At 34.9% G+C, this 17,869-nt stretch overlaps 1 protein-coding gene across 1 annotated transcript in view; it reads left to right on the plus strand.

Annotated features, from left to right (window-relative positions):
* TMPRSS15 (transmembrane serine protease 15) overlaps positions 1-17,869 on the plus strand; it is a 112,852-nt gene that overhangs the window by 39,965 nt on the left and 55,018 nt on the right. Inside the window, exons 12-14 of the mRNA XM_045863647.2 lie at positions 7,344-7,449; positions 7,744-7,894; positions 11,224-11,359. Of these exons, the coding sequence (XP_045719603.1) occupies positions 7,344-7,449; positions 7,744-7,894; positions 11,224-11,359 (393 nt within the window). The remainder of the gene's footprint in view (positions 1-7,343; positions 7,450-7,743; positions 7,895-11,223; positions 11,360-17,869) is intronic.

A 17,869-nucleotide genomic window follows, 5' to 3' on the forward strand; every position in this document is an offset into this window, starting at 1 on the left:
AAATCTAGAAGTAATGTGGATCTTGTAAAGTAAGGAAAATGACAAAAAGGACAGAATAGAAATTTCTGCATTTAGATAATTTTCTTAGGCAAAATCCATCCTACAATATGACTTGTCAAAAGGTTACTGGTGAAAATATGGTTCAATTCAAAAAAATGCATTGCAATCTTCCTTTAACCAGACATGGCTCTAGGCATTGAGAACACAGATCTCATATCACCACTTCCATAAAATCTGTCTAGAAGTTCTGAGTTGAAATTTTCCTTTCCATTAAACATTATAAACACTTCTTTTATTTTTCCTGCCACATGGTATTATATTTTCTTAGTTACTTCTTTTCAGAAACAAGAAGCTTCATCTTTGAATTCCTAGTGCAGTCTCAGTATCTGAATCTAATTAACATGTAAAATTATTTTTAAATTTAATGAATGAGTATCTACAACTTTGACTCAATAAGCAATTCCTGATTGAGTGAATTATTGACTGCGTGAAATTGTTTGTAACATAAAAATAACCTGAGCACATGTGCATTGTAATTTATTATCAATGGCCACTTTTGTTACAGAGATCAATACTCTCATTTTTATAACCTGAAAAGTAAATAGCTGATTTAATGTCAGTTGTGAATGACATCTGGTAAGAGGACATCAAAGAATTCACTTTTCCAGGGCAAAAATGTATCTGACTAATCCTGTTCCTTTAGACAGTGGTCTACCTGGAATAACAAAATTTGGTTCATCACACTACTTCAACTTGATCAAAACATTGCTTAATAAAAAGTGACTACTTGTGATCTATTTTTAATCTATTTCCACAGTCATCAATAAAAGCCTCAGTTGATTAATTCTTCTACTCCTTTATTCAAGAAGTTTGTTTGTTTTTTGAGCCCCAATACCTATTCAAGGGACTCAAAATATTATCTTTGAACAAAAATAAACCAGATTTTCTGCAATCATGGAACATATATTCTAGGGGGGAAAAAAAGAAACTTAAAACTAGAAACTAAGCAATGTGTATGACAAGTAATTACAATTTGTGGATATGCTAAAAGTGAATGAGTGCTCTGAGAAAATATATAGAGCTAGGTAAGGACAATGGTGAAGGCAAGTCTGCTGAGGTGCTGTTCCAGATTAAAACAGGATGATCGGATGAGGTCCCATTGAAAGGTGACATTTAAATCAAAACTTTACAGAATTGAAGGAATCAGCCACATAGATTATTCTACACAGAGGGAACATGCAGAACAAAGACTTTAAAGGGAGCATGCCTGACCCGTTTGAAGAAAAGCCAAGAGGCCAATATGGCTGACATGGAATAAACAGGGCCGGTAGAGTGCAGATAATAATGGCTCTTCTATGGCTTTGGCTTTTTCCTTGGTGAAATGAAGAGCTATTGGAGGTTCTTGAGCATAGAAGTGATAGGATTCACACTGGCTGCTAGAATAGTTTATGGAAAGGCAGGAACGTTGTCAGGGAGACCAGTGGAGAGTTATCACCCCACCCAGAGAAGAGGCCACAGGACTTTCAAATCAGTGGGAGCAGATGCACTGAGGTCAGATTCTGGAAATAATCTGAAAGGAAAGACAACAGGATTCTGCTTAATTAGTTAGCAGTGTAGAGCTATGAACAAAAATGTGTTCTGTGTAAATGGCCAATCCCATTACACCATACATGTTCAGTATTGAAAATAATGACATGCATACTACCATACGTAGTTAATCTTCTTTGAACAAGTGACTTCCCAGAGCCTGATCCTCTATGGGTAAATTAGTAATCTGCACAGCTAAAGACTAACCCCAAAGTGATAATCACCCCAGCTCTCTGAAGAAGCCTGGCCTAAAACAGTCAAATAATTTGACCATATTTTTGTCTTTATTGTAATAAAAAAAAAAGTCTTTACCACACTTGGACAAGAGTAGTTAGAGGAAAGTACAGAAAGCGTTTATATCTATTGACTATGACAGATACCTTTTATATAGTTGAAATCTTTGACGTTCAAATGATATTTTTTCTACTTTTATGTCATCATAATAAGAGATAAAATAATTCCACTGATATCTGAAGAATATAAGTACGTTACAGGAGAAAAAATGGTTTCAGCTTGCCAGCAGATTAAATAACTAGGGAAATAGGATGAAAATGACCAAAGTGAAACAGGTTGAATGTCAGGTGGAGGTTTTAAATAGTTGGGTCGGAAATGGAGTCTCAGGAGAAAGTCCTGTAGCTGGAGTTATTTAAAATGAGACAAGTCAGAGCAGTTCAGAGCCCACCAGAGGCAGTGGTGTAATGAGAACGGATGATAGGATTTAATAGGTTCTCTCCAACTCTCATACCAGTGATTTCATAATCTACCAGACATTCCCCCCCCCACCACACACACACACCCAGGGGCATTTTTCTTCCAACCTGCTTTTTTATGTGTCAGAACATCCTACCTCTGAAATCGAAGAGAATTAAATCTCTCCTGCTGTTCCTCTTATCCATGCAGGGGTTTTTTGTTCTTTGCCTTCACTTTAAATGGGGTTTTTTGTTCTTTGCCTTCACTTTAAATGACAGAAAAGTCTAAATGAAACAGAATAAACTTTGAATTAACATTGCTTTAGGGAAGAACATCTAAGCCCCTTAGCTTTTTGGCTCCTTCTAAAGAACTCTCTCCTGGTAGAGCAACGGGCTCCTAAATCTGCACTGTCAAGGCTCAGAGTTTCTCTGTACCTTCTAGAAGCAAAGGGAGTCGGTGGAGATGATTGCAATGATACAGGGCAGCATCTTGGGGTGCTCAGAACTGGCTCGTTTGTTCAGAACATTCAGAGAAAATGAGGTCAGTAACATGTGAAAACTTCAGAAATGGAAGGGTCACAAGAGGGCTAGACAGCCCAAAGAAAATATTTCTTTGTTGGCCTTTCTCAATGAAATCATAAGTGTTTCTAAGGCTTAGGGGTTAGCACAGTGTAGTAGCAAAGACCATTAAAATGAGACTCTGAAGTCAGCTAGATTTAAACCAGCACTGCAAGTTATCTCTTCTCTCTCTCCACCTTAGGTCCCTCATCCGGGAAGTGGGTTGATGATAATAGGACCTGACTTTAGAGGCATGTTTTGAACATTAAATTGGTTACTATGCTTACGAAAGAAAAAAAAGAAAGAAAGAAAGAAAGAAAGAAAGAAAGAAAGAAAGAAAGAAAGAAAGAAAGAAAGAAAGAAAGAAAGAAAGAAAGAAAGAGAAAGAAAGAGAGAAAAAGAAAATGCCTGGCACACAACAAGTGTTATATAAATGTTAGGTATTATAACTATTTTCTTTTCATGATGCAAAAGCATTCAACAGACACAAATTGGCTGTGGTGCTCTTTTAAGTGGTAGGCTGGGAGAAAAGTAGTTACATTGCTCAATTTTCAAAAGTATATTAAGTCTTTTAGATAGTTGCATTTCATTTAGCATAGATCTTTTTTTTTCTAAAATAAGTATGATTTTTGTGTTTTCAAAGTAATATTGTCTTTATTCCCTTATCTTTCCTGTGATGTTGAATTTTAGGAAATGATACTACTTTCTAATATAGATGGACTTGAAACATTCTGTAATCTAACACTTGCAATATTTATCTGCTGGGTTCAGTTAATTTTACGTAGGCACTCACTACCCACAAAATGGTTTATATCAACCTATTTTCTTTGTGAGAGGAATCTCCAACTTTCCACAAAGTTTTACTGCCTCTCCAGTTGCTGCTGTCTCTGTATCACTTCAGCACATGTCCAACACTTTTTCTCCTTAACTGAAGTGTTGGATGTGAAAGGTTAGGTTTGTTTCATGGAGAAATAAAAAGAAAAAGGGATAGAAAGAAGTTGTAAGAAAAACCTAAGGCTCAAGAAAGAGGTTCACTGTATGCTTAAATTAACAAAATAAAATCAATCTTCTGAGTTTTAGGCTGACTCTGAGGTTAATTCCAAGAGTTCTCAAAGACATTTCAAGAAATTTGTAGGACTTTAAAAGAAATTATCATTTGACCATAGAAATTCCCATGTGGTTATAAAAAATATCTGTTTAACCATTCCTTTTGTGTATTACTTTAATAAATTTCAAATAAAAAGGCAAGTCAAATTGATGTAACAAGAATAAATTAAGCAACATTCAGCTAATCCATATTGAGAATTCAAAAATGAACTAAGTGTCACTCTTTTCCCAAAGTCTGTTTTAAAAGTCACATGTGAACATGAATATAATACGTAATAGAACAGACTGAGTAACATCAGGGAAGTACACATGCAACCCAGAATTCACAAGGAGTGGTCCCATGTAACTGGGAGCACCAAGAGGAGCTTTCTAAAGGAGATGGCAATTTGATTTAATGACTTCAAAAAATTAGTAGGATTTTGACATGTACAATTGTAAAGAGAAGTAGAGTCATAAAATTTCTGGGTGTTGAGCAAATTAAAATAATCTAATATTGTAGAAGTGTTGCATATAAATAGATGAATTATAAGAGCTATGGCTAGAAAATGACATTGAAGTCATACATAGTACAGAAGCCTCAAACTTCAGAGTAAATTTATGTTTGTTTAGCAGGAAATAAGGAGATGGTAAAAGGTGTTGAATAAGGGATCAGTTAGATTGTGCAGAAAGAGGCATTACTGAGCAAGAATGTTGGAGATGAAGAATTTTCATACAGAGTTGGAGAACTATGAATGACATACACTTGGAAATAAATAGTGTCAATGCTATAACTTAAATCACAGTCCCAAGTTTTAGGATATCCACCTGGTAAGATACTCCAACAGAAATATTGTGTGAACTTCTGGTTTCCATACTCTGAGTGGAACCAACTCGTTGTACAGCTAATTGAGAGCTTATCAAATGGAGAAGCAATTGAAATTGTGCCATATTAAATTATTGAAGGCAAAAAGGATGGATTATCTTGAGAAGTCTTACAAAAGGCAAAATAGTAGCCTTTAAATATTTGTAGAGTTAACATAAATTCATTTATCCTTAATGAGCCCAGGAGCAATATTAGAAAAAAAATAAGCACATAATAACTTACTCTTAAAAAAAAAGAGTTTCTAATTGTGTTGAAATGGAATGGGCTGCCTTAAACACAATGATTCCTGCTATATCTGACAGACATTAAATAGAGGTCAAGTGGCCCCCACAGGCAAATGCTATAGATGAAATTTAAGGACAATTAGGTAGACTAAGTAAATTTTTATGTAAGCAATACTCTATTTTTAAAATTCATAATTTTATGAAGAATTTCCTCCATCTTCTAATTTGTTAAGTAAGGAATTTAACTGATATCACAGAAATTGTTAACGTATTATTTATTATTTTATTAATTTTTATTTTATTATATTACTATTAATGTATTTTATTTTTTATTCCAAAATGTGCAATGCTATGTGATATTTAATATATTGTGCTTTTAAAAATTTATTTATGGAAAATTCATAAAGTACTATGGTCCACATAATTACATTTTATCTGAACAATGATACAAAACTCATAGCATCATAAAATCCCATATATAATATTACTGCTTAATGAGTAAACATTAGATTAAAACTATTTCTAAATATAACTAACTGAACATGGGCAAACATAAATAGTTTTTATGTTGTATAATGCTGCTAACTAGAAATATTTCTGAACAGGTTAGCCATTTCATTATTTATTCATGGCATTCAATGGAATTTTAATTATTTCCTCCCCAACTACATTCTAATCAACTAAAATTAATGTCAACTCAAAAGGGATTTGGAATTCAGCATTTAAAGGGTAGATTTTGGATCATCCCCTCTGTATCTATGCTACATTTTTTGTTAGGTTGAGTAACTGAGCACTAACTATAGAGCTAAAAATAAGTACTCATGAAATGCCATAGCATTATATAAAGTATAAGTAATGTGTTAATATAAAATGTTAAACATGCATTCATTTCCATTTTACATTTTATAACTTAAATCTAGTGTATGTATATTTATTAGTATATTTGACCATGATTTCACCTTGATAAAATATTCATTCTGAGGTTTTTTGTTTTTGTTTTTTTTTTTGCCTTACCAATCTAAATATAAACTGATATATCTATTGGCAGTTTTACTAGTATTTTTCTTCATATCTTATCCTTACTCTGCATGTTGTAAATGAATGAGTTTTAGTTTTTTTTTGTTTTTTTTTTAAAGATTTTATTTATCCATTTGATGAGAGAGAGAGACAGTGAGAGAGAGCACAAGCAGAGGGGAGTGGCAGAGGGAGAGGGAAAAGCAGGCTCCCCACTGAGCAGGGAGCCTGATGCAGGACTCGATCCCAGGACCCTGGGATCATGACCCGAGCCAAAGGCAGACGCTTAATGACTGAGCCACCCAGGCACCCCAAGTTTGAGTTTTATACAGCATTGCCTATAAAAATTTCTGTTAGAAAGCACAAGAGAGAAGATGCTTGATTTCAAATAAACACTAAATTTCAACATTTCATAAAAAACTACACTTATTAGAAATCGGATTTAGAAATTATAAATCAGATTTAACCAATATTTCCTTTGCTTCATAACATTTTGTTATATGATTCCTGCTTTCTGTCATAATATATAAGCAGCAAGCTAAGAATTAAAAAATTAAATTTCTCTAAGAAAATGTTCAAGATTATCTCACTCTAGCAATTCTTCCCACACTTCAAATGACTCAAATCATTGGTTGGAATAATGAATTCTGGACCAGAAAGCACTTTATGCAGTGGCTTGAGCTATTATAGAAAGCTTCATGTAGATTAGCATGCTTCCTGTTCTTTTGTGATCTGATTAGCTATCATTCAAAGGAATATGGAAGATGAAACCATTATAAAATCAGGTAACTTCTTATATAGAGAAATGCAGTATAGTCAATGGAATAAAAAACTGATCTTTGAAACTCTTAAAATTACCTTCAAATCTGTGCTTAAATACTTGCATATATCATGAGTTAGTCCACCAGCATATCTAAATACTCTTGTGTGATCATTGTCTCTGAAGAAGTGAATTGATAAAAACATCTAGTAAATGGGAATTAAAGTGGTATCTGGCTACAATAATATGATAAAATAATCATGTGGACTCATAAAAAGTCAGAGTTTGATATACCCTTAGCAATGCTCCAGTTCAAGGCTCTTGTTTTATAAATCGGGAGGTCCAGAGTTGAGAAGTGATTTTCCTAAATAATAATTTATTATGGCAGAGACAGTGCCTTCTGGGTTCACATCTACCTTCCTTTTCTCCTCCTTATATTTTCACCTTAAAGTTGTTCCTTTCTACTTATAACATGCTATACCTCACATAATGAAATGGCTGACGGTTAAGTGAAGTAAATACTTCTTTTGTTGTTTTTACAGGATTTTACATTTCCACCCCGACTGGACCAGGAGGGAGACGAGAAAGAGTAGGACTCTTAAGCCTCCCTTTAGACCCCACTTTAGAACCAGTCTGCCTCAGCTTCTGGTATGTCATAGACACATGTTAAATACCTCCTTATTTAATGAGTACCATTGCCTTTGTCACATTGCCAGGCTCACGATTTCACGAAGACATCCCAAGTTTTAATGGATTTGCTATTATTTTTCCAATTGATAAAGTAACAAAATGCTGGAAGACTCCCCCACCCCTTTCCTAGCAACTCCCTCACTCAAGGAAAAAGGAAATATTCCGGAGAAAGTAAAGGATTTAGAAGAACCCTAGATTGCATTTATTCTAATATTGTAGAAATCCAATCATTTGTGCTTGTTTCCAAACTAGGTATTATATGTATGGTGAAAATGTCTATAAATTAAGCATTAATATCAGCAGTGACCAAAATATGGAGAAGACAGTTTTCCAAAAGAAAGGAAATTATGGAGAAAATTGGAATTATGGACAAGTAACATTAAATGAAACAGTGGAATTTAAGGTTGGCAAAATACCTTGTAACTTATAATCCTGTGTTTGTGTTCTAAAAATGGTGATACAATTATAGTTTAAGATAATATGATAAAAAAAATTATTTTCTGAATATAGCCAAGTCATTTTCTTTACTTTCTTAATCCCTTTTTTAAAAAATCTCTGAATTTGGGGGACCTGGGTGGCTCAGTTGGTTAAGCATCCAACTTTTGATTTCAGCTCAGGTTGTGATCTCGGGGTCAGGAGATCAAGCCCCATCTTGGGCAACACACTGGGTGTGGAGTCTGCTTAAGATTCTCCCTCTCCCCTTGCCCCTTCTCACCCCCACCCCCATGTGTGCTCTCTCTCTCTCTTGCATTGTCTCTCTCTCTCTCAAAAAAAAACAAACAACAACAACCAAAAAAAAAAAAAACACCTCTGAGTGCCCTTATTTTCATTTATTCACTAACTTATTTAAAAACCACTTATTCAATTCACGGCGCTCATGCTGTGAATTGTGTAAGACTCTTGAATCACAGACCTGTATCTCTGAAACAAATAATACATTATATGTTAAAAAAAAAAAAAAGAAGAAGAAGAAGATAGTAGGAAGGAAAAAATGAAGGGGGTGGAGATCGGAGGGGGAGACGAACCATGAGAGACTATGGACTCTGAGAAACAAATTGAGGGTTCTAGAGGGGAGGGGGATGGGAGGATGGGTTAGCCTGGTGATGGGTATTAAAGAGGGCACATTCTGCATGGAGCACTGGGTGTTATATGAAAACAGTGAATCATGGAACACTACATCAAAAACTAATGATGTAATGTATGGTGATTAACATAACATAATAAAATTAAATTTAAAAAAACAATACACTTATTGAGGGGCACCTGGGTGCCTCAGTCATTGAGCATCTGCCTTCAGCTGGGGTTGTGATCCCAGGGTCCTGGGATCAAGGCCCACATCAGGCTCCCTGTTCAGCAGGGAGCCTGCTTCTCCCCCTCCCTGTACCCCTCCACCCCTCTTGTGCTCTCTCTTGCTATCTTCTTCTCTCAAATACATAAATAAAATCCTTAAAAAAATAAAACCACTTATTGAGGAAAAATTTACTACATGAAAGTACTACTTATAATGATCCATAAGATCCAAAGAAACTTTGTGGGATATTACAGCTTTCTTCAGCAACTTTCTAGCACATGCCAATCATGTCTTCCTATGTCCCCTGCTCACCTAGGACTTCCAGCTTTTCACAAACACCACCTACATCAACCCTGCACTTTTCTAAGGAACTGTCTTTTCCCATTAGAACATCCACACCCATCGGTATCCATCCTCCCTGCCCCACTTTGACTTAATCTATGTATTTAGAAACAAATTCCATGAGCTGTATCATTGGGATGTCTCTGATCATTTATTTCACATTAAGGTGAATTAATTTTTCAGATAACAGCTTAATGTGTTCTCTTCCTAAGGGTGTTTGCAATTAAAATACAGGATAACACAGGCTAATAGTTCGACCAAATTAACAGTGTTTTAATCAGTTCATTTCAGACAAGAGAGTGTAACTTTCAGAAGGTATACATTTGGACAGACATAGTCATAGGGAAGGCTTTAGTTTTCCCCCATGACTTTGTGGAAGGAGGCAGAAAACAAGCACCTTCATCTACATTCTTTCCATCTTTCTTTCCTTCCTTCCCTTTTTCTTTCTTTTTTTTCTTCTGAGTCTTTTTTTTTTTTTCTGTGAAGTTTTCTTCTCCAGCTTTGTTTTCTGATAATTCAGGGAAGGATAAAGGAAAATGGAATATCAGGGGAACAAAGAAATGGCAGAGCAGAGAAATAAGTACAGTAGTCCCCCTTGTCCATAGGGTATATGTTCCAAGACCCCCATGGATACCATAGATACTACTGAACCCTATATATACCATGGGTTTTTTTTTTCTATACATACATACATACCTATGGTAACATTTAATTTACTACTTAGGCTCAGTAAGAGATTGACAAGAATAATAATAAAATAGAACAATTATAATAATATACTGTAACAGAAGTTATGTGAATCTGGTCTCTCTCTCAAAATAACTCATTGTATTGTACTCACCCTTCTTATGATGATGTGAAATGACAAAATTCCCACGTGATGAGATGAAGTGAGGTGAATGTTATAGGCACTGTGACATGGCCTTAGGCTACTACTGACGTTCTGACAATACCTGAAGAAGAATCGTCTGATTCAGAACCCAGCTGACAGTGAGGATCTGAAATCGCAGAAAGTGAAACCTCAGATAATGGGGGACTACTATATTGCAGTGGCCAATCTGGGTCAACTCACTGAGCATTTTTTTTTTAAGCAATATAACTGGATCCACTTTTTCAAGGTTAGCTTATCAGGCAGAATGAGAGCATGGAGTTCTACAAATATTTGCACCTTGGCTTTGCCACTTTGTCATGAAATCTTAAGTCACTTCAGTTTCTTTGAAATTCAGCTTGCATGTAAATGAAAGGGAGAAAATAACCCTTATTTGGAATTGTGCCTAGCGTGAAGAAGGTGAAAAGAATGAACAAATGAGTGAATGGATGACTCTACAATAGCATTGAAAAAATTAAATGAGATAATGTATACAATGTGCCTAGCAGAGCAATTAATGTATCACGGGTATTCTGTTTATGTCTTTCCTACACAAGAGAGGATCCAGGAAAGTCCAGCTAAAATACCCACTGTCCTTAAGAACCTAATAGGTTTCATCTGACCACTGAAACTTTCTTCCAAGTCTGGGTCTGTGTCCTCTAGGTATTACCCTCACACAGTATCCCACACCATCTTCCTGGGTGAACTATGACCAGTACTAGCTGGCCTTGAATTATCATATTATACTCATATTTTCTCTTGTCCCTTTCTTTTCCCATTTAAATTATCTAGTAGGTGTAACTTCTCTTTAGGGCCCTTATGTTATAAGAAGGCAGACAGCTACCTGGATTTCTAAAATTGTTGAGGGAAGGAATCTGTGAGAAGATTGCTGTCCCTTGCCAGAAAATGTGGATGCATGACAGAGTACAATAGAGTATGACAAATCATGAGAGAGACAGAGACAGAGACATAGAGAAAGTGTGGCAATATTGCCTAACTCAGAAGGAAGACACTAGTGAAAATTTAGATTAGTATGAACACATAAGTAGGGAGGTGGGCTCAGCAGAAGGAGTATAAAAAGCAGGATCTATCAATATTTCACTGTATAGGAATTTGCCCTTTTATATTTGGAGTTGGTAACACTGATGCCCCAGCAAATATTGGGCCACAAGAAGAATCAAATCAGGGAAGATTAGAGTAGAATGATTTCATATCTCTCTCTGAATTGCAGGTTGCTTTTAATGCTTTTAAAAACCAGATCCTGAGTGATGTAGCATTGGACGACATTAGCCTAACATATGGGATTTGCAATGTGAGTCTTTATCCAGAACCAACTTTGGTCCCAACTCCTCCACCAGAACTTCCTAGTAAGTAACTATAACATGTATTTTACCAATTAAAGCATTAATATTTTCAAGTAGATGTTCTTTTGGCTTTTTAAATTATCTCAGCCTAATGTTATTTTTTCACTAAAAATTGAAGACTCCAAAATATAAATAAAATGGAAGCTAGCAAAATATTACGTTATATATACACTCACAAGGAAATCACTCAGTACTTTGTTATGCATCATATTTATAATAATTTTAGTATATTTTTATTTTTTTAAATAACAAAGGTGCTGACTTCCATTTTGTTTTCACTAGAATACAAACTAATGCTGCATTGGCCGTGTAGCAGGCGGACAGATTTTTGGGAAGAAGCCTTAAGATTCTCATGGTTTTCTTAAAGAATGATGTTAAGATCAAAGAGGAGTTTGGTTAAACTTGAGATGCACCCAGCCTATTTTCAGAATAATTTAATAATAATTACTGGGCCTGGATTTTTGACTATACAGACCAAGATCACAAATTTTTTTTTTTATCCAGAAATGGTGCCTTTGTAAGGCCCTGCAATGTGCTCCCTTCATGGAGCCACTAACGTGTTGCAGCTGAGCAGTGTCCAGGATTTCCCATGTCCTTTGGAGTCTTTTAACACAAAAGAACAAAATGGAGTCTAAATCTACCTGTGCTCTTAAGTGAAATTGGAAACTGACATTTCAGAGGAAAAGGGGGCATTCCTACCCATCTTAAAATGTCAAAGAAGACAATAACTTCATACCATTTTCCAACTATGGGATTTGACAGGAAAAAAAACATATAATGATAAATTATATCAAACATATATTTTGCCCCTACTGGAATGTCTTCACTGCACTATAGTTTTGATGTAAAAAAAAATCCCTTTTATCTTTGGATTATGGCAGTTGGAAACTGATCTTGTTCTACAGCTTTGCTTATGTCATACTTCATGGATGTTTTTGTTCTGCCATGGATCTGAGCCCCCAAACACAGCACTTTTTCCATTTTTCATTTCCTTCCAAGTGCACTTAAAACTCTTCCCATAATCACATCAGCAAATCAACGTGGAGAACATACCTAAATTTGACTTTACTTCTAAAACTATAAATTTTCCTGCTGTCAATCTTTAAGTTAAAAAAAAAAAAGAAAGCAGACTTTTCAGATTTGGGTTTTTAACAATTCAAAAGCTCTAAAGATAAATGACTGGTGTTTGAGAATGGATAACAAGTGAGCTGCCATTAAGATGAGGATAGTAATTACATTGCCATACTGGTTCCATGCCACCATATTGAATGTGCACTTACATTCTACCAAAAGGCTAGTTTACACGTAACGTCTTTTGTATATGTGCTGCCGAAGCGAGCACCACGTAACGTCTTTTGTATTAACATGGTTAGATGTTTGTATGGGTTATACATAAATTCCTCAATATTTCAAACATTCATTCAAATTTTATAAATAGCTACTACGTACAAAGCACTGCACAAGAAATATAATATGTAGCAATAACCAATGCATGGAAAAAATAAATAAATATAATCCATGTAAAGAAATACTTAAGGCAATACATAATTATGTGCCCCTAAAAGTAGTAAATGAGAAAAGTAAGTGATAGACTTTTGAGAAGAAAGTATGAACTGGAGAAAGCTTTAAGGAAACATTAAGAGACAGTAGGACACTCATAAAATTGAAACAAAAGCAGAAAAGTAGCATGCCTTCTCACATATATTGGCCACAAAATTGAGGCAAAAAGTGAGTGTCATGACACCAAACTCTGGTTCTCATTCACCTTTGCTTCACCAGTGTCTGGTGCTTCCTAACATCACAGAAATAGATAATCAAAAAATATTAGTAGATATGAACTAAGTCTCTCTCTCTTTTTATGTTGGCTGTAATTTTGTTTTGGTGATAAAAACATTTTTGTCAAACAAAATTTTGTTACCAGAACTAAATTTTGGAAATGAAGGAAGGGATGGGATGGAGCAAAACCCACATGAATGCAATAATTTGGGCCATCTGGCATTGTTTAAAAATAATTGCTTCACTTCATTTTGTGTGGGTGCCCCATACCGTACCTGTCGATCATATAAAACATTCTCATGCAAAAAAACCATTAAGAAATAGTCTAATTACTAAAGTCATTACTGGTTTGATAAATAATTCCTATGGATACCAAATACTAGAAACATCTTGCTATTTTGACATTTCAATCATGTAAAACAATTTTCATAATCCTTTCTGCCAGTGTGTTCCTCTATTCATCAATAAGTGGTCAAGAAGCAAGATTTTCTAGTAGAAGTAACAGTTTCATAGGCTTGATATTTTTAAAATAACAATCTCACCATTATCTGAAATAGAAGATGTGAAATAACTTCTGTAGATAATATCATACATACAAATAAAACTTTAATATAATTTCCCATATTAAAATTTGAACTATATAACCTATACAGTCCTCATAGCTATTCTAGTCAAAAAGGGGGAAAAAAATAACACTTCAATGTCAAGGAAGCATGATATCTCTACATATTTTAACAATAGGGAAATTATAACGGTAGAATAACCTATCTGATTTTAAAGTATAAACTTTAGAATTTGCCCAAAGCATATTTGTTCCAGTTTCCAAATGGCTCACTTCAGGGCAATATTTAGCACAGCAGAAAATGTTAATTACCATCAAACACGTTCTGAACAATTTCATTCTAATGCCATTTGCAATTGGTTCAGTGAAATTCTTATTTGAGCAGAGCTTTTCTGGTTCCAGATCACTGATTTGTTTAAGCAGAAATAAAAGGAAACCATGGCTGACTGGCTAATAGCCTTTCTTTGGCTCTTACAGAGCATTTAAATAAGAAAATAATCCCAGACCAGTAGCTGACTAACAAAATTCCTCCCTTGTTCCTAGGGATTCACATTGTGCCTAGTTTGGGGAAATGTTAATTTCAGTTTTCATAACTATAGGGATTCTTCCATTCTGTGACTTCAATCACTTACTGCTGCATTAGCTCTACAGTTGTTGCCTTATGGCATTAACACAAATAATTTAAATGTGGGGATTGTATGGAGAACACTTTTAAAAAGTAAACATTCCATTTACACAAATATTATGTTAATTTGCAACACAATTTGGGTGATTGATGACAAGATACCTACTAAATAGAATAGGTATATATAAAAAGGAATCCATACTTCAGGCCCCTAACTTATTTCTGCGGCTGTTAAAAATATGTAAGAAAAAAAAAATACAAACTATAGTTCTAGATATTTTAAGTCACTCTTTATTTCCACAATTTTTCTCTATTTGGCCATTATTTAGTCCATTTTCCATTTCCAAAGACAAAATCTATGTTAATTTGGAAAATTTCACAGACAGGACATTATATTTTGAGCTAAATAATCTAACTTTAGTTCTTCGTATAGAAATGAATTAGTACCTATTTACTTGTCTTATATGATGGCTATATTCTTTCAGAGCTGCTTGCTTTATGTATCATTAGTGTGACTTGATATTTAAATCCCTAGAAAATTCCATTTTAAGTGCAATCATATGCTCTTTTGTCAGTATGTTTTTGTCTATTCCTTTTTGTTTTTATCTTTTTGCTTTAAAACTAATAGCCTGTTTGCTGGCTAGATTGCTATTCATTACAAATAAAATGTAGAGTATAAGGAATGAAAATTTGAACATCATTGTCATAAATTTAAGGTAAATATTAGTATCATGGCTGGTCACTAGAACCTGTGAATGGAACATAAATTTTGATAAACTGAACACAAAATTTTCATGGGATATTCCATTTTATACTACAACTTGAATTTTTAAAATGTTATCTGTAATAGGGTAGGACTTATCTATTAGTATGATGATGAAAAATAATGCTGATTTTAACAATATTCAAGCATCAATGAAAGATACTATTTCTCAAGGTACACCTATTGTTTTGCCACAAATACCTTTCATTTGAACCCTCTTATTGTAAGTGGGAGCTGGGCTCTTCTCTTTTTCACCTCACATTGACACATATCTCATGAACATCAGAGGCTTAAGCATGGATTAAAAATGACATGCCTCAGAGAAAATATCTATCCTTGACAACCACTTTGCAAAATACTGCGTGCTATTTACATATTGTATGTAGTGAAAATCCCTGCTGGCATAGTAAGGAATTAATCAGAATACAAATCTTTGAGAGAACAGCTTCAAGAAAAAGAAAAATGAAAAAGTTTCACTACTCTAAGTGAATAGAGTTCCCAGGACCAGACAGACTACTTAACTCTCATTCTCTGGGTGGAGAGCGTTTATCTAATGATACAGTATGACTGTGGTACTCAGAAGTACATTTTATGTACTTTGGCCCCTCTATTAAGAAGCATATGCTATATCTCTACTAAAGCAACACCACCATTAAAATAATTTGTGTCTTCATATTTAGAATGGCTGAAAGTGCTTTTTCCAATTCATTACCACCGTTTATATACAGAGCGTAACTGATATATCTTATCAGGCCAAGGATCAGAGATATCTTACTGGTCAGTTATTTGACATGAAATTATATCTGAGATTCATTTCAAAAAAGTAATTCTTAAGTATTTCAGAAGAATGAATTTTCTAAGACTCCTATTTAGTGGAGAAATGCTAAGTGAACTGTCTTGACAGGCTTAACAATTACATTTGACAACATTTTTGTCCTAGGTGTGTATTTATTAAAGTCCTACCTACTCATCTACATATAATATAACGTACTGTTGTGTTCAATTATGTGAAAATTCAGTACATTCTCCAAAATGTCAGCTATTTATTAGGAGAAGACAGTTTTGAGATTTTCCTATTCCTTGAAGAGAAAATAAGAATAATGGCTTAAAAATCAACAACAAAACGAAAACAAATCCACTGGCCACACTGGCCACATCTAAACTAGTGAAATAGAAGAACTGGTTTTCTCCAATCTGCAATGTGCAATGTTCGTTTTGCCCCTGCAGAGTTTTTATACTTCCCGGTTAATTTCCCAGAGATTTGAAGGGAGAAATTCATGACACTAAGAGTTACTAAAATTAAATGAATTGTGTGTAAGTGGGAGTTGGGAGTTGAGGGATTGTAGTAGATACTTCTTCAGAAATCTTTCCCAGGCAATTAGTCATGTAATCAAGGAGAGTATTGACCTCAGAGATAAGATCATACAGTTCTCTGGCCTTACCTTCACCCTTTCCAGTGGAGAACCTGCCCTTCGTCCCCCTTATCACTGTTTCTTTGGTTAAAATACCTTCTTTAGCACCCTATGTATAGGGCCTGCTGCCTTCTAAATCTATCCATCATTGACCTTACTTGTTAGTACTTTCCATTTTGTTCCCTTCTGCTCTCCTTCTCTTTGTCTATACCTAACAAGAGTATGTCACATACCATCAAGTGGCACTTACTGAGACACAGTCTAAACCCTGTCTAGGGCTTACACCAGACGGTGGAAATGATGCAGAGTTTAATTAACCTAATAGGAAGACATATTGAGGGAGAAACTTGAGACGAACTCAATTGAAGTCTTGACTTTGACACTAAATGGATGTGCACGGCATTAGCAAGTAACTGAATGCCTCCAATGCTCATATTGTCCATTTAAAATTGAAATAATAAAAGTAATTACCAAATCCACAAGTGTGTATTGAAAATCAGTACTGAATATGCCAGGGAATGTGTAGGCACTTTTCATAATTATGTCTAATTTTTTTATAACAACCCTGAAAATCTCTAACATATATCTCTTTCCTATATGAGAAAACCAACTCTCAAAAAGACAAATAGTGAACTCAGAGTGACGACTTTAATCCACCAGCTCCAAAACATCTACCTTTTATACACCATGTCCTCTCCCCAGATGAGACGAGAGATTTTTTTTATTCTTGCTAAGTTCATCTGGGTCTGGACCAGCCTGCCCCGGAGACCGTGAGAGAGAGACCAGGCTCTACCACCTTACGGGACGAGACGGGACGGCAGCCCTACCGTTGAACCACAACAAATGCCTCTCTCTGTCCAATTATATACATGATGAAGCCCAAATTTAAAATGCTTATTACGGACAAATTTGGAAAAAGCACGTGAATTGAAAAGATCTACATAAGTGAGGCAGAAGCCATGTAAAGAGGGACCCAAGAAGAGGGTATGACTGAAGGCATTGTTGTAGGTGTAGAGACATTTAATTCTCTCTCTTATAATCTGATTTCTGTCTTACTTGGAGTAAACAATTTCAGCATTATCTGCCTTTAAATAGAAAAATATATACTTATCTCAGCTCCCTATGTTCTTACAATTAGGTTACTTTTATTCTTTTGATTTTAAACATAACATGTCAATATAAATAAGAATAGAATTAGGATCCTTTAAGTAGTTGATGAGTTTTTATATAACTTTAGAATTTTTTCAAGTAAGCAGGAAGATAAATATACAATAGGTTAAAGATTTCATGAAGTTGGGGCGCCTGGGTGGCTCAGTCATTAAACGTCTGCCTTCGGCTCAGGTCATGATCCCAGAGTCCTGGGATCGAGCCCCGC

This window comes from Mirounga angustirostris, unplaced genomic scaffold (assembly GCF_029215605.1).
Source record: "Mirounga angustirostris isolate CCGP_5_RB_7025 unplaced genomic scaffold, mMirAng1.0.hap1 SCAF_1, whole genome shotgun sequence".
NCBI classification, from domain to species: Eukaryota; Metazoa; Chordata; class Mammalia; order Carnivora; family Phocidae; genus Mirounga; species Mirounga angustirostris.